Source organism: Corvus cornix, chromosome 1 (genome assembly GCF_000738735.6).
Source record: "Corvus cornix cornix isolate S_Up_H32 chromosome 1, ASM73873v5, whole genome shotgun sequence".
NCBI classification, from domain to species: Eukaryota; Metazoa; Chordata; class Aves; order Passeriformes; family Corvidae; genus Corvus; species Corvus cornix.
Genome location: NC_046332.1, coordinates 1556715 through 1579266, shown reverse-complemented (window position 1 = coordinate 1579266; position 22552 = coordinate 1556715). Strand labels below are relative to the sequence as shown.

At 47.6% G+C, this 22552-nt stretch overlaps 1 protein-coding gene across 3 annotated transcripts in view; it reads right to left on the bottom strand.

The window, feature by feature from the left end:
* GDPD5 (glycerophosphodiester phosphodiesterase domain containing 5) overlaps window positions 1–22552 on the bottom strand; it is a 106313-nt gene that overhangs the window by 50601 nt on the left and 33160 nt on the right. For 2 of the 3 annotated variants that reach the window (XM_039556043.1, XM_039556056.1), the window contains exon 2: window positions 11080–11254. In XM_039556043.1, the coding sequence (XP_039411977.1) occupies window positions 11080–11196 (117 nt within the window). In that variant the 5' untranslated portion in view covers window positions 11197–11254. Of the gene's footprint in view, window positions 1–11079; window positions 11255–13938; window positions 14017–22552 lie in introns of those variants that run through there. The other variant, XM_039556049.1, reaches the window with a different exon arrangement.

The following is a 22552-nucleotide window of genomic DNA, read 5'->3' as shown; positions in this document are numbered from 1 at the left end:
ACAATTAAAACCCTTAAGCATTACAAGAGGCTCACTCCAGCTGAGTAACTATTTAAAAGACAACTCTGAGTAAAATTTTTCTTCAATCCCAAAGAAATTAATTTACCACCCATTCCTCTGTTCAGCTTTGTGGGCTCACCCCAGTGAAACTGGTGCTAAGATGCCAAAATAAAAGCAGAGGTTGCTTTAAATTTTTTGGCTGCCATTTCAGGCCAGGCTGAGCAGAAGGATTATTTTTATTTGATTTTCTCAGTTTCCTTTTATACAATACACCAAGCCACCTCCCATTTGGTTTAATATCCTTGCACAGGGCAGACTGGCCCCATCCCCAAATCCTCCCATCACAAGACCAATAATAAAGTTTGAAGCAGCAGCAACCCCAGTTTTCAACAGCTGCTGGTGAAAATTAACTGTAACTTCACTCTTCTTTCCAATGAATTCCCACATTCCACAATCATAAACTGTCCAACTCAAAGAAAGCAAGACAAGCAATTTTTTTACTTATCCTGAAAAAAGAATAATATAAAGTTCTACCTTAAACAACTGAATATATAAAATTCTTCCCAGATCTCTGCTTGAGGGCTCCTACATATGCAAAAAAAACCAACCCAAACTTTTCACAGATTTATAAATATTGTGGAAACAGTGACAGGCTCCTGGCGAGGAACCGGTGCCAGAGGTGATGGAAGTAAACCCAGCAGGAACAGCCAGTGAAACACAGAGCAGGGAAGGAAAATGGGAAGGAAAAAAACAATCACAATTTCCCAGGTTGGCTGGAAGCTTTAAAGACTTGAAGTTGTGTTTCAGACTCAGCAACAGGATTAAACAGAAGAGGAATAACTCAGTGACTTTTGAAGGAATTTTTGCTCTCAGAGGAGCCCCGTTCCCCAGCTCACCTGTTTGGTGGAGGATAAATGGTGCCCTGGGTTGTTTTTCATGCCAAGCATTACAAAGATGACCCAGGCTGGCAGACACTGCTCATGTCGCCCCTACTGTGTTTCTGCTGTCAGGCAACTACTCAGCTACCAGACCCAAAATCCCAACCAGCTGGGGCAAGTTCATCACAAAATAAACAAAAGCAACCAACAAACAGAAAATCTTTAAGCAACAACAGCAGAAATCCAGCAAAAATACAGCCAAAAGGTGATGATCCTGAATTAATTTCGACTCCCAAACAGGTAAGCTCTGTCTGAGTCCTACAAAAGGCTCAGAGCAGCTGAACAATATCCTAAACTAAGAAGTATATGAAAATACAATATATAGAAGGAGGTCCCTGGGACCATCTCCAGTTCTCTGTTTCTCAGAGGGAGTGTGCTCAGGAATAGCTGCAATGCCTTTTTATCTCTTTAAGAAGTCCATGTGACCACCCAAAGCAATCTCCCCAGAAAACATCATTTTTTCCAATTAAGATACTTGTCAGATTTTATCTATTAAACTGGAAAGGTTTCTCCACTCACTCTTCAGGTGAGCTGATGGACATCAGATAACTAAAATCAAGAAGAACAGACAAATATTGGATCAGATTGGATCCAACTACTGGACTGCTTTATTTCCTTGCCTTTCATCCTCCCTTCCTCTTCCCTAGGCTGTATCTTAAGTTTTCCACTCTCCTCTTCCACAAAATCCCAGGATGGTTTGGGTTGGAAAAGACCTTAAAGCCCATCCAATGCCACCCCTGCCATGGGAAGAGACACCTTCCACTGTCCCAGGCTGCTCCAAGCCCCAGTATCCAACCTGGCCTTGGACACTTCCAGGGATCCAGGGGCAGCCACAGCTGCTCTGGGCACCCCGTGCCAGGGCCTCACCACCCTCACAGGAGGGTGTTCCTTCCCAACACCCAATCTTTATTCAACCCTTGCTTGCACAAAGGCAGGAGGGGGAAGGAAGGAACCCAGAGCCCAGCAGGCTGATCTCCTGCTCCTCCCCAGCCCCATCACTGTGCCCAGGCACAGACAGGATGTCAGGCAGGACGACCTCAAGTCTGACCCAGCTGGCAAATCCTCAGTGCTCACATTTTGCTCCACAAAACGCTGCCCCATCAATACACAGACTTATTTATCCCACAGGATGGTCCAGAGGGCAGAGACACATCTGGTAACAAAAGCCACTGAATGGGCTAATGTGCCAAAGGCTTTCTGCCCCAGCTTTGGTGGCAACCCAGTGACCTGAAGGCCTAGAATAAAAAAAAGAATTAGAGCAAGGAAAAACTGAAGTGCCTCTCTTTCAAGGGGAAAATTGATAAAATCAGGGACTTGCCCAGCCTCCAGAGGCGCAGCGGACATGAACAGAGGCTGTCTGAAACAGTGGACATGTCAGATTTACCAGCAGGAGGTTAGGGCTTCGCTTCCCAGAAACAAGGGTGCACTTGTTCCTGTATCTGCCAGACAAGGGGATGCTTTGTGCAAGTCACAGAAATCGTGCATTTCTCTAATACTTGACATATGGAAGGCATTCACCTGTTTTTCCCTAAGAGAGTTCTAAATGGGTTCGGTGCACTGCCAGAGGGAAACCAACAAGGCCCAGCAGTGGCTGGGTGTCCAAAGCCAGCATCCCTCTGGAGAGGAGGCAGAAGCTTGGCTTATTTATTCATTACTGTTTTTTAAATCTCAAGGGTGAAGTGCTGGGGAAAGAAAATAAACAATCAGCCATCCTGGGAGTAATTTAAATGCTGGAGTTGGCTCATCACACAAGAATTTGGATATTGCAAGCCCAGTACATGACAGACACTGGCCCATCATAGGTTCCTCTTTGCCTTGTGGTGTTTATCCCTCGCTTCTGGCTGGAGAAGCAGGAATCCCTGACGGCTGCAGACAAGAGCAGCAAAATAGTTTGGTCAGACTTGAGCAAACAGCTACTAAATCCTGCAAACACATACAGAGTAATTCTGCATCAACCTCGAGGGAAAAAAAAAGCAGTGAAACTCTTTCCAGATACTGCTCAGCTAAAAGTTCCACCCCCACTTCTGATACAACTTGATGCTCTTGAGCCTTTTGGGGAAGGAAAACACCCAGACAAGGAGGCGCAGTCACAGAGGGCCGGTTTGCTCAGGATGTGGGGTGGTTTGAGTGGTGACAAAGCAGGCGTGGTAAGCAAAGCCTCCAGTAAGGCACCACAGCGAGTTCTGAATTACAGGAACCAGGTTCATTTTTCCAGAAAGGCCACAAGAAGTCACATCAAAAAACGTCACACGTGAAGGGACAGCAGTGAGCAAGAACCAAAGAGCTTTGTGGTGAAAGGAGCAGTCTGGGGCAGCGGAAGAGCCGACACGTCACCAGCACCAAAAACATCCACCTCTCCCCCAAGCATTATTAGATGGGATAGTGGGAAGGAATTGTTCCCTGGGAGGGTGGTGAGGCCCTGGCACAGGGTGCCCAGAGAAGCTGTGGCTGCCCCTGGATCCCTGACAGTGTCCAAGGCCAGCCTGGACGGGGCTTGGAGCAGCCTGGGATAGTGGGAGGTTGGAATTACATCATCTTTAAGGTCTCTTCCCACCCAAACCATTCTGTGATTACAATCAAGGGAAGGGTTGGTTCCTGCCAAAAGGGATGAGAAGAGGAGCTGGGTCTCCCCCCTCTACCTCTGCTAAGCATCCAGCTAATTTCATCCCACTGAAAAGGCTGAGTTTTAAATCACTTTGGGAATTTTAGCCCAGCTAAGACACTTTTGCATAAAGGGGATGTTAAAGTCACCAGCCTCCTGCTGTTCACATCCCCCTCAGATCAAGAGCTGTCACAGCCTGGTCCCTGCCCAGCAGCCTCAGACACCCAACTGATGGGCAGGGAGGTAAGAGCTGCTCTCCTGGGACCCAAGGCCATCTTTGGCACATGCAAAGTGATTTACCACCCACCCAAACTTTACTTGTTGGTCACCCAAAAGTCAACCTTGACTTTACAACCATCTTCAGGAGAGCTCACGAGGAAGCTGATTCAGTTTCTAAGGGTCACAGGCTGCAAGCCTCAGTTGTTTCATTTTTTGTTCCATAGTTCTCCCTGGAAAAGGGCCTCATCTGATTTCACTGAAGGCAATTGACTCTCAAGTGCTTGCTGACATCACCTGCAAATAAGTATCTGCCAAATAAAGGCTCAGAACTGCACATCAGGTGGAAATGATGGGCCCAGGGCAGTTCATGAGCTTCTCTCTCTCTTAACACCTCACTGCAGATGTGGCACAAAGGTAAAAAAAAAAAAAAAAAAGTTAGAATAATTTTCAAGGTTGAGATGAGTACAAAGAATAACAACCAAAAAGCAATTAAAACCTCCAGCCATGGACAAGCACATCTCCAGCTGCTGTTATATCCTTGAAACTGCACTTTGGAGCTTGGCCATAGCTCTTCTGGAAACAACCTGGAGAAAAAGCTTAAATCTGCAACCAAACACCCCTAAATCCAAGTTCCCTTTCCCAGAAGGACTCACGAGACAGCAAATACAGATTAAAATCACCAATCAGCTTCACAGCCAACAAAGAAGAGTCAGTATATTTTTCAGCTTTGCTAATCAATTTTGTTAATAAGACATGTCAGCAGCACAAAGGTTCCCAATTCAAAAACCACAAGCATTCCTGGAACCCAAGCACTTTGGATCCCCACCCAGACCCCACAGGCAGCAGAGTCCTCTCCAAAACAACAGACTGGCAGATGACTGAAATGCCTTGTGATGAGTGCCAGGAAAGCCACACCTTCATGTATTTCCAAGTTCTTCCCTGCTGACCATGATTTCAGAGAGGGGCATTTGACAAGGGCCTGGAATAACAGCACAGAGGAGCATGGCTTTAAACTGAAAGAGGGCAGGGATGGATGGGATATTCAGAAGGAATTGTTCCCTGGGAGGGTGGGCAGACCCTGGCACAGGGTGCCCAGAGCAGCTGTGGCTGCCCCTGGATCCCTGGCAGTGTCCAAGGCCAGCCTGGATGGAGCTTGGAGCAGCCTGGGATGGTGGATGGTGTCCCTGCCCCTGGCAGGGGGTGGAATTAGGTGATCTTTAAGGTCCTTCCCAACACAAACCAGTTTGTGATTTACTCCCAGACTATTCCTAACTTCCACCTCTTCCTCTGCACACCCTTCTCAAGGCTCATCACCACAAGCTAATCCTGCTCCCCTCCTATCCCCTCCATGTCATTCATTTACTCCCACTGGGGCCAGGTTTCCTTCTTATCTAGGTAATTTTCGCGGTCATTTTGGACCCACAAGAATCCTTGAGGCACTTCCACAAAGTGCTTTTTTGAAAGACAGGAAAAAATACCTTCTATTTGGATAGGGAAAAAAAGAAAGGACCAAAAAAAGCCTTTTCCACTGGCGCCTGCACTCCCCCAGCGCATCCAGCCACCCAGTAAGGACACACTGCGAAGCTGCTCTCCAGCATTTTCTGCTCTGTCACCGCCCAACCGTCCTTGGATCTATTCCAGGACACCTGGGAATTCACGAGAGAGGCTGGAAAAGCAGAGCTGGCGAAGCAGGAGACTGGCAAATTCAACCCCAAATGTAAAGGAAATCACTGGAGTCCAACTCAAGGGCAGCAAGGGCACGGCTCACTTCCCTCTGGGTGAGAAGAATCCAGTCTCCTCTGGAAAAGGGCCACAATTTTTCACTCTTCTGTCAAGATCAGAGAGAGAACTTCTGACATCAAGACTCCCACAAGTCAAACTCCCATGATGTTAATACCATTTCACTTCTACCCTTTTCTCTCCTCAAAATTCACACTCATGGCTCCACCCCTGGGAAAGGACTAAATATCAGAGTAAAGAGAGACACAATGAATTACCCTGGGATTAATTAGCTCACAGGTTCCCACTGCCTCTTTGGGAAAAGGAGTTAGATAATTCAATTGTAAAAGTCTAACTGTGATAACTACACAGCTGAGAAGAAAAATGCTTGTTTAGGAAAACAAGCAGAAAAAACACCTCATTTCTCCCCTTCTTGGAGGGAATTTAGAAAATATTGTACCTTGATGCTGTGTAAACAATCTTCAGCAATAGCTGTAACACTGTTACAGTCAAAACCCCAAAATTTAGCACCATAGCAGCTGCTGCGCAGAAAATTAACTGTATCCCAGTCAAAACCAGTCCAGGGAACTCACAGGGAGAGCCTGGAAAGGCTTTGCCATGTGGGTTAAACCAGGAGTTTACTTGGCATCCTTCAAACCACTTGAGATTTTACAAGAGCGGCCGCACCACTCTCCTGACACTGGAGGAGTGCTGCTGTACCCAGGAGTCCAGGGGAAAGAAATCCCCAGAAAAACCCAGGGATGGACCTGCCAGCTAAACACAGGGCTGGCTCTAAGGGACCATGGCCCAAAAATCCCTCCTTGTCCCCTCTTCTTCCCCCTTTCTCCAGAGGCAGCTCAGTTCAGTGCTGGCTGTTCAGAGCCCAAAGCCCCATTTTGCAGATGCTCTGCAGTAAAAACCTTTGACACCTCTAAAGCTTTATAAATCCCAGGGCACGTTAATCCCCCAGTCTGAGCCCATAATCCCAACCCAGGCCCCACAGTCAATGGGTTTTGCAGACTCTCCCCCACAGGCATTCTGCCTGCATCAGGACTACGCCAGAAATTCAGCATTAATCAAACAGCCTCACCCTGACAATATTTAGGGTGCACCACAAGATTAGGCTCTAACACTGGGGTTTCAGGGACGTGGGATTTCCCATCCTTCAAACCAGCATTGCCGAAATAGGGAACCTCTTTGACACAGAACAAGCAAGTTCATCCCAGCCTTTCTAGGAGCTGTGTGAGGGTGTGGAAATCAAAGAGAAGCAAGCTCCTGGCAGGTTAATCCCTGAGTTCCTGAGGCTGGAAAAACTCTCTGTTCCTTGCCAGTCCTCCACAGGACCCTGCCCTGTCTAAGAGAGGTCTTGCTCCTTCACGAAGGCCAAAATCACAAAGGCCATTCCCAGTCAGACCCAGTAACACCCCGGCAAAGTCTGGTCTGATGGCACCACACACAGCAAATGCAATTCCTGACTGGCTCAGCTGACACATGGATCCCAAACAGCTTCCCTGGATAAGCATCCACCTCACAGCCTCCCTGTCAAATGAAGGACTCAAAGGCCAATTTTAAAGGATGTTTAAGTGATGTGTAAAACCCTAAACAAACCAAAACAGGTTTTGCTTTCATTTCCAAGCATCAAGGGGAAAAAAAAACCCAGATTCATAGAAGCAGAATAGTTTGGGTTGAAAGGGACCTTTAAAAGCCATCTGGTCCAGCCCCCTCTAGTGAGGGGGGCACCTTCAGGAACAATAAGGAAAAAACACATCAATATTTAATGGAATGACTGGATTTCCCTGCATTGAGCCCATGAAGCCAACATGATTGGACACATCCATTCATGGGGACTCAGCTCTGAATCACTGGTCACGGCCAACGTGCAGCATCCAATGCTTCAGTGCCCAACCTCCAATCAAACAACCTTGAAAGAGCCTCTTCCCCTCAAAAGCTCCTAGGCCCTCAGGCCTACGGTCTGGAACACTCACAAATTGAAAAACACATGGAAAAGGGCAAATTAACCCATCCTCTAATAGCAGATTTCAGCAAAGCAAGCAATTTCTGTGACCAGTGACCTCTGGCCGTTTGGGAATTAGCACTGACAAAGTCCCAGCTCCAAAGCCTGTGGCTGAGATCATCTGTTCAGGTCATTTCACAGCTCTGGCCAAGCGGGAATTACAAGAGCATTTCACCAGAGAGTGAATTAATACACGCAGCCCAGACACAGCTCTGCAATTCATTATGCTGATGGATCACATCTCCTCATTTATCTTCACACAAAAGGACCCCAAAAAGCCATCAGAAGCCTCAGTTGGAGGTCACATGATGCATTTAACCAAATGGACTGTCTTGAATCACACACATTTCACTTGAAGGGCATAAATCCTAACAGGGACTGCCCAATTCATGGGAAGGGGTTGGGATCTCGTTTATACATTTGCAGCTACATGAGCAGCAGCAGATGAAGGCAGGGAGAGGCTTTATTGGATATTTCCCCTCATCTCCCCTCCCACATGCTCACAGTTCAGACAACTGGCAATTAAGAAGAGGATTAGGAGATTTGTGATGTACAGAAAGACCATGCTTTGATAGCTCAGCCCAGCCAGTCAATCAGAGTGGCTTCTTCTTTTTACTGGATAGAATAAAAAATTATCATTGCCATTTCCTTTGGCAGGAAATCTCTTTCCCCTCTCTCACCCAGGATGATTTCCAAGGTGGGATATTTGCCGTGTACAAACAACAGGGGTTTGGAAGCAATAAAAAAATGGTTCCATGCACTGACTTCGGAATATCCTTGGTGGAATATGTGATGAACAAGCTGTGGTTAGATCAGAAAATCCTTCTTCACCCCAGCTACAGAGATTATAATGATCTGAATCTCAGCAAGACTATTTTCTCCTCCTTCATGTGTCTTTCATTTAAAAAAGCACTAAAGATTTAAAAGATAAATGTGAGAGGGGGCCTTGCTGTTAAAGCTGAGGGCCCACAACAGAAAAAAGGAATTTTGCAAACGTTCAAAATTTAAAAAGGAGATTGGAGTCTATGGGTTGTGTGCCTTCAGCCCCACTCTTCCATTCTCAAAGGTCAGAGTAAAGCAAGAGATAATGACAATTCCAGAAAACTGCCTCAGAAAAACTAGAACTCAGGTGTCCCAATTAAAATTTTCATTCTCATGTAAATTTTAAATGTGGAGTAGAAAGCTTGATGTGCATTCGTTTGAAGGAAAAAAGAGAGGAATCATTAAAATTCTGGCTGTTAAGGTGCAGCACAATTCAGACAACAAATATTCACAGGCATCAGCTGAAGATATCACAGAGGCAAGGCTGGGTTCATGCCCCAAATTGGGGTGAAAGCCTTTCATTCTGGGGAGTTTGATGCTTTAACAAGAAAAGCAGATAAACACGCTGTGGTCTACACTAGAAACTCCTCTTTGAAAGCAGGACTTGCTTGCTGAGAATTAAAAAGTAGGAAAACAACTCGTGCATGTCCAGTTCCTTCCTTTCCGGGTAGCTCTGGATTTTTGCAAGACTTGAGAACCTCCCTGGTGTGCCACGGCCATTTTTATGCTGAGGAAAATGCGTGATGCTACAGCTGCTGGGTTTACAGAGGCTGAGGTAGGATAAGGTCACATGTGAGGCCATACAAGAGGTGTTTTCATCACTGTGTCACTGCCTTTGTGTCAAGTAAAAAGGCTCCTAAGTTGTGGTGTTTTCTTTGTTGTCCTTTACAGATCAGTGTTTTTTAAAAAAGTAATAAAATCACAGAGTGGTTTGGGTTGGAAGGGACCTTAAAGCCCATCCAGGGCCACCCCCTGCCGTGGGCAGCAACACCTTCCACTATCCCAGGGTGCTCCAAGGCCCATCCAACCTGGCCTTGGACACTTTCAGGGATGGGGCAGCCACGGCTTCTCTGTTTTGCACAGCCTGCAGCTCGTTTTAGGTTTTCTTCTCTTACTTCTGCTGTTGTCTCCATCTCTCTTTCACCAAAGTGGAAGTTGAGGCCTCACACAGACTTTAAAAAGAGCAGCTCAGACTGGACATATTTTTAAGCCTGGATCAGCTACCTTTAAACACAACTAATTCCTTTCCAGCACTAGGAAAAAACCAATGGAAATTCCAAGTAGACTTGGAAAGCTGCCACTGATATTTTTTGGTAGCGCAAGCAGAGGCAGATTTCACTGAAAAAATTCATGGCAACTTTCCTGTAAATTTTTAGCTAAGAACTGTAATGTTCTGCTGGCTCAAAGTGGTCACCCAGACCAAGCTGGCCAGGCTGAAAGCAGAGTGAAAACAGCACCAACATTCCTACTCTGCAAAAGGAAATTTGTTTTGGGCTGCACAAACTCAAGCCGTGACTTTCCAACTCACAGGGGAGCTCCTGGCCAAGCTGCACCACCAACAATGGCTGCAATTCACAACCAGGAGCATTTCTGGCACAGGATCTGCCACACAGCCCTGTTTGCTCCTTCACAGCTGCTTTTCCAAGAGGAAAAGCACTCCAGAGCCAAGAAGATCCCTGGTTATAGACTTAAAAACAGAACAGAGGAGCCAAGCGATACCAGAGCAAAGTTAAGCATTCAGAAGGCCACCAGAGGGTCTCCAGGGAGCACTTCCAGATGAAATGAGATTTAAAGAAGAAAAAAACCCCCAAAATTTAACTTGTAAGCACACTTAAAAAAACATCCCAGGCAACACGGGAGTACAAGAGAAGAGTGATACAAACTCCTTGCCCAGAGGATGTAACGGGGGGGCTTTGACAGCAATATTTTCACACTTCTCCTATCAACACATCACAAGACCTCATCTCCCAGCCCAGAACAAGAGAGGAGGTGCAAGTCGAGCCTCACTGCCTGGATTCCCTCTGCCAGAGCTCGTACAATCTATGTTTATCCAGGGGAGGGAAGAGTCACCTGCAACAGCTTTCCCATTTACCCCCAGCTTGCTCTCACCTTCTGTTGCCTTCCATCAAACCACAGAAGGGTTCAGGTTGGAAAGGACCTTAAAGCCCATCCAGTCCCATCCCCTGCCATGGGCAGGGACACCTTCCACTATCCCAGGCTGCTCAGAGCTCTGTCCAGCCTGGCCTTGAACACTTGCAGGGATGGGGCAGCCACAGCCCACCCTGTTCCCTACCTACAAACTCATTTTCACATGCAAGAACAGAATCATGAAGGTTGGAAAAGGCCTCCAAGATCATCAAGTCACCCCTTGAACCAAATACCACCATGCCCACTAAAGGCACACCACAAAGGCAGAGATGCTGCAGAAACACAGGACTTACAGATCCAGCCAAGGGTGCTGCAAGCACCAGCAGGACACAGAGCAAGGAGAGAAAAAACACGTGGAAAGTGTTCCCCAGGACCACAATATGGACAGATTTGGGCACATTCTATCCCCTGGAGCTCCATGACCAACCTCCCTGTGCCCATCTCTACATCAACCACGTGGGGAGGACATCTCAGACCTCCTGCAATGGGGTCAATGACTCTCATCAAACATCAAGCCAATAAGTAAGAAAAACCCCAAATATTTAACACTTGCAAGGAAGACCTACAACGCAGCAGCCCAGGGAAGAGGTGCCAGCCAGCTGCTGTCACCTGCTCACCTTGGTGGTGTCATCATGTGACCGCTGGTACCGTTTCCAGCGGCAGCCGTAGATCCCGGTCAGACAGGACAGACATAGCTGGGGCTCGTAGTACTGCAGGGGTTGGTGTTTGACCATGCTCCTTCCAGCCCCTCCGGAGCCAGCTACCACAAATCCATCAGCTCCTGGGAGCGCCCTGAGGCAAAGGAGAGAAAACAACAAAAAAAGGAAATTAAAATCCCGAGCGATATTTCAATACATTAACACACAATTTCATAATTAACCGTGTCCTCTGGCTACTGAGAGGAGAGATGAGAATCAGATCTATTCCCAGCCCTGCCAACATCTCCCACTCGTAACTCAACAAGACCAAGAAGTTTAATTAGTTTGCAAGTTTGATTTCCTCGGGCAGCTTCTCCCACACCACCAAAAGCAAATGTGTTCGTAGGAGTTATCGGTAGGGAAAGCCACGTGAGGACAAGAGCAGGAGGACGACGATCTGCAGCCCAGGTGATTGGGTTTTTATGAATGACTGAAGTGTAAAGACCCATAGCCCCTGCAAGAACAACCTGAAAATCGATTCGGAGACCTCCACAAAGCTGAAACCCAGCCAGGCTAAAGCAGTTCATCTGCAGCATCCTCTGGAGCCTGCAAAACAGTCCCAGACAAGGAATAAACACTTCCATGCCTCCTGCAGAAGGGGCATCATAGAATCATGGACTATCCTGAGCTGGAAGTGATCCAGCAAGGATCAAACTTTTGGCCCTGGACAGAACAGGACAACCCCAAGAATATCGAATATAGTGTGTGTATACACAAAATATACAATACAGGTATTACCCTCTCCCTTTATACACCTCTCAAGCACTCACAGGGGTGCAGAGCTGGATGCTGTGCCTGACCCCACACCGCAGGTTTTCCACAGCTTCCTGAAGCGCAGGTGTGCACCCACAGCCCCACACACTGCTGCTGTGTGGATCATCAGTGGGCTGGGAGTGGAATTTGACAGCGCCTGAGCTTGCAAAGTGCTTGCCCACCTTTCCCGAGAGTGCAGAGTTGAGTGCAGAGTTGAGTGCAGGGTGTGTGGGCAGTAAATCCTCCCCTCTCCAGGGGAAACACTTCCTTACATGTGGGATTCCCGGCACTCAGGTCTTGGGAAAAGCTGCGAGAGCTGAGTAGCAACATCCTCGCTGGCATCAGCAAAGCGTGGCTGGGCTTAGGGAGATAAGCCAGCCACCTAAAAGCTTTTCCTTGACACATGCCATGGAAGGAAGCCTCCAAAAACAGGGCTGACCGTATTTTTCAATCCAGCTGATGCACAAGGGGATGCTGCAGGCAGTGCAGACACGGTGGTGGAGTCTAGAAATGTCAGCAAGGACACGGACAGCTCAACCCTCCCAGCTCCTGCCCGTGTCTATGCCCATTCACGCTCTGTGCTGACAGCCCAGGACAGCCTTGCCCTGACTCTAATCAGCACTCAGCAGCCCGGAGGCAGGAGGCTGGGGTGGCTCCAAGCCCAGCAGAGTGTCACCCCGCTGTCCCCAGAGCCCGCAGCCCTGTGCCTTCCCGTCCCCCGGACACAGGGGCAGCTTTGTGCTTCCAGCAGAGCTCTCTGTGCTGCTCGAGGCGCTGACCCTGGCAGGGGACACGAGGTGGGCACGACTCACTCACGCATCCGTGTGTGGCCAGCCCAGCTCCCCACGTGGCTCTGCCCATGCCCTCGGGGGTGACAAGCAGGACAGAGGCACAGGCACAGCCAGCCTGACACTGTTTTGGGCTGACCACGGCCCCCCCCAGCTCTGCTGTGCCACCTCTGGGGCCTCGTGTCGAGGTCACCTCCCTGCCCGCATTTCACCTCTCCTCTTGCTATTTATAAAGCTCAGCATTAGTCACTGCTCAAGTTGCCTCCTATCTTCAGCCTCAAGACCATCCCTAGGAAATGAGTCCCCCCTCTGCCTTCCCACCACGGATGCAGAAAACCCATCACAATGGGACAGAAACACTGAGGATGCGCAAAATTGGATGCTACTTAAAGGTCTTGGGCAAAACCATCCTCTCTGCCCTGAAGATTCCAAGCATGGAGTGATACACAAGACGCTGGGGCATCTGTGCAAGATGTTAAAATCATTCACAGCCTATTAACAACTTCCCAGCCAAACCCCTTATTCCCACCCTGAAAACCTAGAAGCCAACAGTTGTTTCAAGTAATCCTGCACGAATTAACTTCCAAAGGACAGCATCTCTCCTGATTTCCACCTCTTCCTGCCTTAGTCATGCAAGGCAAGAGGGCAGACAGGTCACCTCCACCTACAAAAGCTTCCACTGGGTATTTTATATGATCACTTGCAAGAATTGTGTCGATTTGATGTTAGGGAGAAATCCTTCCCTGGGAGGGTGGGGAGGCCCTTGCACAGGGTGCCCAGAGAAGCTGTGGCTGCCCCTGGATCCCTGGCAGTGTCCAAGGGAAAAAACAACTGAAAAGGCTCTGTGAGGCACCAAGTGAAGCTCCCACCCTGGTTCCTCTCACTGCAAAGGCAGGCACTGTGGGAGCCCACAATTCCAGGCTGCTCTCCACAGAAACTCAGGAAAAGCACAATGACAAAAAAATCTAAGATGAGTTTTAAATAATCCCTTCCTAAATACAGTGTAATTGCATGAGGCACAACCAACAAGTCTAAACCCATTCCCTCTTCTCCATGAGCATCACAAACAGATCCATAAAAGTCCGAAATAGATGGGAAAGGACAAAACGCAGCACCCACCCTCCCCTCCACACACACGGACACCTGAGCAGGAACAGGAGCTGCAGGGAGAGAAACCACACTGATACCATCTGCCCAGAGAACCTCACTTGGCCAAGAGCATGGACTCAGTACTTACTGCTCCTGCTTCCAGAAATGGATTTAGAAAGTCTGCAGCACCTCACAATCACTGTTCCCATGACATCTCCAGCTGTCGAGGTGGAGAAAGCAGCCTATGAATGATTCAGCCCACTGCTGGTTAGCATTACATACAGAAATGAAAACAGGAAGCAAGACAACAGGCATTAATTATTCAAATTCAGCAACGTGCACCAGGAGGGAGGAGGGGAAAAAAAGAAATAGAAAACACAAACCCACACGTTCTCAACCTTGACTTTAAAAATGCATCATCTGCCAATGGCTATGAGCTTCTCAGAGCTGAATAACCAGCTCGCTTGTCCAAAAAGGGGCAGCAGGGTAGATTCCATCTGCAAATACAATGGGAGCGTTTTCCAAAGGCTCCAGGATGCCTAATTAGCACACACTGCACTTCTGAGATACTGAAGTGGAGGTATCTGTTACACATTATTCCTTTCCAAACAGCTTTGGCAAAAAAGAAAGAAGGGAGAATTGGAGTTGCAAATTTAAAAGTGAAGCTCTCTGGGGAGATCTGGCCTAAAAATTTTTGATTTTTGTCTCTCTGAGTTAACTCCTCCATCCCTGTAGTCTCCGGGCAATATTCAGAAACCTGGAGTGGAGAGGGAAGGCAGCAATCAAGACCAATCACTAAAGCATCTCAGTGCCCTCATTTTAGTGAAGGGAAGAGCAACAGCACAAGTCCTCAAGTGCACTGAGTAAACAGTGGGGCTGAAGCCCCAGAGGAGCAGGTTTAACAGCCTTTCCCAAGGCTTGCTACAGTCCAAGCCCTCCCCTTTGATCCCCCTTCGAGGAGACTGAGGGGAGACCTCACTGCAGGTACAACTTCCCCATGAGGGGAAGAGGAGGGGCAGGCTCTGATCTCTGCTCTCTGGGACAGGGACAGGACCCAGGGAACGGCTGGAGCTGTGCCAGGGGAGGTTTAGGTTGGGTATCAGGGAAAGGTTCTTCCCCCAGAGGGTGCCGGGCACTGCCCAGGTTCCCCAGGGAATGAGCACGGCCCCGAGGCTGCCAGAGCTCCAGGAGCGTTTGGACAGCGCTGCCAGGGATGCCCAGGGTGGGGTTGTTGGGGGGTCTGTGCAGGGCCAGGGGCTGGACTGGATGATCCCTGTGGGGCCCTTCCTGCTCAGGATATTCTGTAGTTTTTAACAGCCCAGGGACAAGCAGCTTTAGTGCATTTCCAGCCACAACATGGACAGCTCTGAACACCCACCACGGTTTGCTCAGGATGCCGCATGTCCAAGAGAAAACCCAAAACACAGCCAAGGATGCTTTGATGGAGGCTTATGAATAATGAAATCACAGAGTCATTAAGGCTGGAGAAGCCCTCTAAGATAATGGAGTCCAACCATTAACTCAGCACTGCCAGGTCCACCTGGAATAAACTAACCCATGGAATCCTGAAGCCTCAGGAGACATTGGAGCAAAGCCAAGCACTTGGAAAGAGGCAGACACACATTTTTCCCCAATAACTCCATCCCTCCAGATGTGGAAGACACCTGTGGTCTCCTACAACATCTCCATCTGCCAAGGCACAGCTGGGAACATCCATCCAATGGAAAAACTTGGCCTTCCACAAGGAGGCTCCCGTGGTTTCAGAGAGGCAAAATTGTGGGGAGAACCACATGCTCCCCCCGTATCTGGAGAGGCAGTGGGACACTCAAAACCAAAGCAAGCCCTGAGCACACAGGCTCCCACCTCCCAAAATGCAGGCCCAAGGAAACACACCCCACTTGCACTGTAAATAAAGATAAAAAATAGAGACTCGTGGGGTGTTTGAGATGAATTTTTTAAGTTCACTCATTTCAAAAAGAGCTTTGACAGATTCTACTGATTTCCATATTAAAAGAAATGTTTTTCCTCTTGCTGGTGACTCCTGGGATCACTGTTTATCAAGAATCTCTGTAAATTCAACATCTCGGTCTCTACTAACATTTATATCAATCTAATTATGCTTAAAGCCATGTTAAGCAAATAATTTCCTATGCCAATTAGGTGAGAACATCCCTGATAATCAATTAGCCCTATTGATATGCTTGTAAGCCTGCTTGTCAGTCGTTTCCCTAATTACACTGGAAAATCCCGATTTTCCTTAAACACTTTCTAAACAAATTGGGCTATTCCAGAGCAAACTCTCAGCTCTGTGCACAAGAAAAAAAAAAAAAAAAGACAATTAGAAGAGAAATCTCTATTGCCCAGCCAGGGCTGAATTAATGTAAATTATCTAAATTCTTGTGATTTTCATGGACTCTCCACTGGTTTTCATATACATCTTTTTATTAACATACTGAACTCCTCCAAGGCAAAGTAATGCAATTTCATTTTCCCTGACTTGGAAAATGGAAATGGAAGAGGGTCAATATCCCCATCTGTTTAATAACAAGCTGTTACTGAGGGCTGTTTGCTCTGGCCACTCCCACGGGAGGAAATCAAGAAGCACACACACACACACAAACACACACTGAGCAGCGTTTTCCACGTTTTGCTGGCACAAACCCAAAGCAGCTCAACTTGCAAGATCCCAGATTTCATTTCAAGGTGGGAATGGGACACCCCAAAGCCATAAAACAGCCTCAGGTGATTCATTCTGGGGGTGGAGGATGCCCAGGCAACAACCCCCTTGATGACCCAGCAGGGTTATTCTTCCCAACGCACTGTTATTCCCCACTCTGGAAATTAGGGTGGCTCAGAGGTCTCCCACCCACTTTTTCCAGGCTGTAAACATTCATTTTTACACTGATAATCCTGCACAAATAAAAGCAGCAGATAGATCAAATCTCCAGTCAGCTTCCATATTTTTTTTTCCCCCTGGCAAACAAACAGAAAAGATAAACTGCAGCAAAGCATCCCTTGCCACATGCATATGGATATATGGAATCCTTTGGATGAGAACTCAGGCAGCAAAGCACAACATCCTTGTCCTAAAAGCCGAGTGCTGCTGCTTCCAGTGACAGAAAATAAGGGGGGGGGGGGGGGAGAGGGGGGAGCAAATTAAAAAACTGAAAGCAAGTTCTACAGGCCACGTGCTGGTCTAGCAGAGCACTCAGAAGGGGAACATCACTGTCTCTCTGAGATCCCAAAAATCCATGGCTACATCCCAGCCCAGGGAGACAGCCTGCAGAGCCACTTTGATTCCCCAGAGTGGCAAGGGATGACCCAAATAGACACACCCCAACTGGGATGTGGCTGACGTGGAGCCCCGATGGGTCTGACCTGTTGTTTATTGTTCTTAAATGTTTTCTGCAAAAAAAATTACAGCTTTGAAACTAGGGCAGCGTGTAGTTTGGGGTTTGTACACTTCCAGTTAATGAAAATTCAGACTTCAAAAGATAAATACTTCAAAGGGATTACAAAAGAAAACCTTAGACTTTAATCTCCCTAAATAAATAAGCACAGGACGGACTAACGCCCTCTGCAACAGAGCTTCTTAATGTTTTCCACGAACTGAGGCAGGAATGGGTGCCTGGAATTTTGAAAGGGTGGAAGAAGAGGAACAGGGCACCGGAAAACCCTGTGTAAACTTCTGGCAGAGCAATAATTAAACACAATCTCTGCTTTCTGCACAAACCTTGCAGGTCAAGGTGTTGGCACAGCTTTGAAAACCCAAAATCTGCTGCAGATCCGAAAATACGAGGTGAATCCACAAGCAGGTTCTGAAGTGACTCCGAGCAGCAGACAAAGCACAGGTGGGACACAAGGGAAAATGTGGGACACTTCAGGTCCCCTCTGCCGAAGACTTTCTGACAACCTGAGTATAAAAAGAGCTTCATCTTCTGGGAGCTGGTGGAGAGATGGGCAACAACTCATCAATTTCTCATACCTTTAAGTCTAATGAGGCTCTTGGCTTCTAGAAGCAGCAAGGAGAAATGTTAAGCAGCCCAAAGTGCGTGAAATCATGTTTCTGGCAGAGAAAGTCAAACCTTTCCACCTCTCCAAGGGTATGTCTGGTGGAGTCTCTTTGGGACAGCATTCCAGAAACATTCAGAGCAGCACAAGAACCCAGCAGTTCAACAGCAAAAAATCTAAAATAGCAGCTAAGGTAGGTGAGACACCACCAGGAGCCAGACAGCGCTGTTGATCTTGGCAGAAGACAGGGAAGTGCAGGGAATCTGAGCCACAAACCCAAAGATAAATGCAGGAAAGCACCAAACAGGTCTGGGAGAAGTGGGAAGGGAAGGGAGGGGTTCGAGTAAGAGACCCCATGTTCAGCCTCTGCTGTCTGAAGATCGTCCGACAGAGAATGTCCTGTGATGTTGGGGTGTGGTCTGGGTGATGACACCACATCAGCAGGGCTCAACAGAGACAGCCCAGGTGAGGACAAGCCAGGAAAAGCCAACAGTGGAAGAATGAGAAGATAACCCAGGAAAGCACAGCTGGATGCTAAAGAAGACTCATGTACCAACAAGGAATTTTAAAATATTCAAAGAATTAAAAAGATTACACAGTATTTTTCCTCTCCACAGACTCCAGCAGCTTTGCCATCCTCACCAAGCTGCAAAGCAGAAGTTTGCACCAAGCTTTACCCACTACCAGCATGTTTTTGCTGAGGAATTAAGTGGAAATAGAGCTGGGTTTGAGCATGCACACCCTGACAAGCAGCTTCCTCTTCAGACAACCATTCCTCCCTCTCCTGGTTTTCCCTTTCCAGACACAGCCCTGAAGAGCTCACCACGCATTGTGTCAGCTGGCCCTGCAAGGGGCAGGTTCCAGCTTCCCTGCAAGGTGCCAGCAGCTGGAGCCTGTCCCACACAGGGCTGCAGAGCTTCCCTCAGACACATTCCCTGCTGAAAGCCTGGCTCCTGCCAGCAGGAAAAGAAAACTGCACGAACAAGCCCCGGACACTCACCGGAGAGGGAGCCAAGCACCTCCACACCCACCACACGCACTCCAGTGGAAACAGTGAGGGAGGGGGAAGCAAGGAGAACAAAACCAGCAAGACTCACTTTCCAATCCATACCCTGCACATCTGCTGTGCAACTGCTACCCAGAGAATTAGGCATGAACGTCTCTGGCTTAATGAGAGGTGGAAAGTCCTAGTTAAATGGATTACAGGCTCTTTATTTCCTATGATTGATTCCTTCCATGTGGCTGCAAGAAACATCATCCACGAAAAAAAATGTTCTTAAGCAGCAGAGGAGCTAAATAAATAGAGAAGGAAAAACCTGCTTTGCCTTCCTGAGTAACCTGGGATAGTGGAAGGTGTCCCTGCCCATGGCAGGGGGTGGAACTGGATGAGCTTTAAGGTCCATGAGGTAACTGATGAAGCCCAGGAGAGGTTCAAGAAGCAAAGTCAGCCCTTCATCACCCCCACTTCAGCTTTGTGATCGCTTGAAAAACACGGAAGCAAAAACAATATTGGAAAAATGAGATGTATGCATCCCCCATCCCCTCCTTACCCCTGGGGCACAGAAGATATTTGATTTCTACCAGGGGAAGGGCTAACATCCACTTGATCCCTCTTCTGTTCCAATGAAGCAGAAGTTTGTCTCATGTTCCTAAAGCCTCCTTCCAGTTATTACTGATTTTTTTCCAGTTCTGCACCAATCAGTCTCTGCTCAATGCAAGGAGACAGACAGGAGAGTTTCCCTGTCATGAGGGAAAGGAAAATTGCATCCAAAGAAACAAACAGGTAACGAGAGACAGGTCACAACCCCCCATTCCAGTGTCACTCAGCTCCAGGTAAATGCCTGACCACAATTCCTGTATCCTGTCAAAAGCTGGTGTTGATCTTTAGGAAGATGTGAATAAGGGCAAAGGGATTTCACTCTGTGTGCTGCAGCATAAATCCTTCAGGAGAAAGGAATTTTCTCAATTCACCTGGCAAGCAGTCGCATCAGTCTTAAACGCTCCTTGCTTTCCAAAAAACATCTCCAAATGCTGGCTAAGGTCACCCTGACACATCAAGGGGTGGGAGAGAGGGTGAAGTCAGGAAGGGAACCGCCCCTCCATCCACAGGGTCACTCCCAGAGTTCGAAGAGGAGGCTCACAGGCATTTCCAGCTGCTGCCTGGAGAGTCCTGCTCTAAAAAAACACAAAAACAAGGCTCCATCTGCCAGTTACATCAGCTCCTATCTTGTTTTCCTTATGGAAAGGCCCAGTCATGAGGGATTCATAAACTCATTTACTGATGCAAACCCAAGGCCTATTAGTCCAAGTGCTTTCAATCATTTTTTGAGAACTTTTAATAGGATGAGCATTGATTCTCTGAGCATTAACCCACTGTGTCCCAGGGCCCTTTCCAGCACCAGTGACACTCTTCCAGATGGTCACCACTGGCACATTATCAGCAAAATGATGTTTTCAATATAATCAGTGTTGGAGTGAAACAGGGACACCTGCAGACATCTGTCTTCAAAGTGAGATGGTCATCTTCCCTCAGAGGCTGCCCAGAGAAGCTGTGGCTGCCTCATCCTCGAAATTGTTCAAGGTTGGACAGGGTTTGGAGCAACCTGGGATAGTGGAAGATGTCCATGGCAGGGGGTGGAGCTTGAAGGTCCCCTCCAACCCAAACCATTCTGGGATTGATATCAAAGGCATCCAAAACAAACCTTTGCAGGGTCAGGATGAGCCTGGGGGCTGGGGATGCTGGCACAAAGCTCTCTCCATCTGGGACTCCTGAAACACTAATCCCAGTGAGGTCATTATTTATGACCCTCAGCCCCGTGCTCCAGAGAACACAACCCTGAGGCAAGACCCCCAAGGGTCCATTAACACACAGCAGTTTGGTAGGAACTGCTTCCAGCCCAGAGCAGCTCATCCAAACATCTGGAGCAGCTAAATCCCACAGGAGCCCAGGATGCAACAGCATTTCCCTCTCCTCTACACCACTCTAAGCTTTCTAGGAAATGGCCTAGGAAAAAGGACAAGTTGGAAGTTCATTTTTTTAAAGTAGCTCTGTGATGCTGGAGGAGCGAAAAGAAAATACAAATACCCAAGAGATCTGGAGCAGGGCAGGTGCTCAGCAGCACACACTCAACACCAGCTCTGCAAACATCCCCAGGTCAGTGAGGCTGACTACAGGGAACACATCCATTCACCACAGTGACCTGCCCTGTCCATCCCAGAAACACATCCATGGCACCAAAACACCAGGACACTGCTCAAGGCACACCTTTGAGCATCACACAAGCAAAAAATTCAATGAAAAGGCTTCCTGCACATCTTCTGATGAGCCAGCCCTAGGAAAGCATGAGAAAAGTGCAATTTTCAAGGTGACATGCATTCTGAAGACAGAACCCCCTGCCCATGTGGGTCAGGCATCTCCCACCTGGAATACAGACCAAACAGTAGCCACATCCCAGGGAAGCAGAGAAGGGCTTTCCAGAGAACAGAACTCCCACAGAAAAGCTGTTATTACTATTATTTTTATTATTATCATATCCATTTATTTAAGAGGTTCCCAGGAAAATTAGCCCGTGGAACTTGAAAGGGCAAGCCAGCTCCACACAAACAGCACTTTCAGGATTAAACAGCTTTTATCCCACTTCCAGAAAGCCACTCCAGATTTCCATCTTAAATCCAGTCAGATTAAGAGCCTGCCTTGAGAACAACTACTGTCTGGGTAGGCGACAAGCAGCCTTCCTTCCACGAGCCAAAATATCTTTATTTCCAGCTTATTTTCCTACCAAAACACAGTGTGATTGCATAAGTACCTCTGTTCCTGTTCCTTGCTTTCTCCTACCTTTCCTTCCCTCCCCAGGCAGCAATTCCCTGGAGCTTCAGCCTCTTGCAGCCCAGCTGGAACGCTCTCCAAGAGTTGCTGCTGGGTGGGAAAAGATCAAATAAACCTCCCCTCAAAAGGAAGAGCAGCTCTAGCCCAGCCTGCTGTCAAAGACTAATCAGCAAGTACAGCTGGAGAGGGGAAAGGATGGAAGTGGGAAGATTAAAGATTTGAAGTAAGTCCCAAAGCAACCGGACCACGCTTGCTCTTGAGTCAATATTGTTTGGTTAAGTAGGAAAACACAGAGGGCATTGAATAATTAACTTCACACTGAATAATTTGCTGACCAAGCCAGTTCCTCCCACTGTTTTAAACAGACTGAAAAGGTCCTGAAAAATACTGGGATATTCATCAAATTAAGAGAAAACACCAAGTACCCAAAAAACGATCGCTGCCAGTGGGAAATTTCAGCAAGGAATTGCAGGATTAGGCTTCATAAGCATCAGAAGCAAATAAAACAACAAAAAAAAAACCAAACCCAAACGAAACAAAAAAGATCACCAGCAATACCCTTCTTTTTGCTGGAATGGGTCTTATCCATTACAGAGACTCAAGGGCAAATCAACATCAAAATTGCTGCTCCCTGGATGAGCACACCAGGGTTCCAAGCCACCAGAATCCAGACTGGATAAACCAGAATTCCAGAGGCAAAGAGCTGGCCAGGAAAGAATGAAAACAAAAGGTAGAGAAGTGGAGGGTTTTTTTCCCTGAGAAAGTGTTAACTTCCAGACTAGCAAAGTACACATGGGAGCAGGAAACAGAAGGAATCTCTGTGCCATATGAAAGCAGAAGGAAATGGCACAACAAATCATCAGGAAAATCTGTCACAGGGAAGGGGAAAAAAGGCAAAGACAATTGGGAAGAGGGGGAGAGGCAA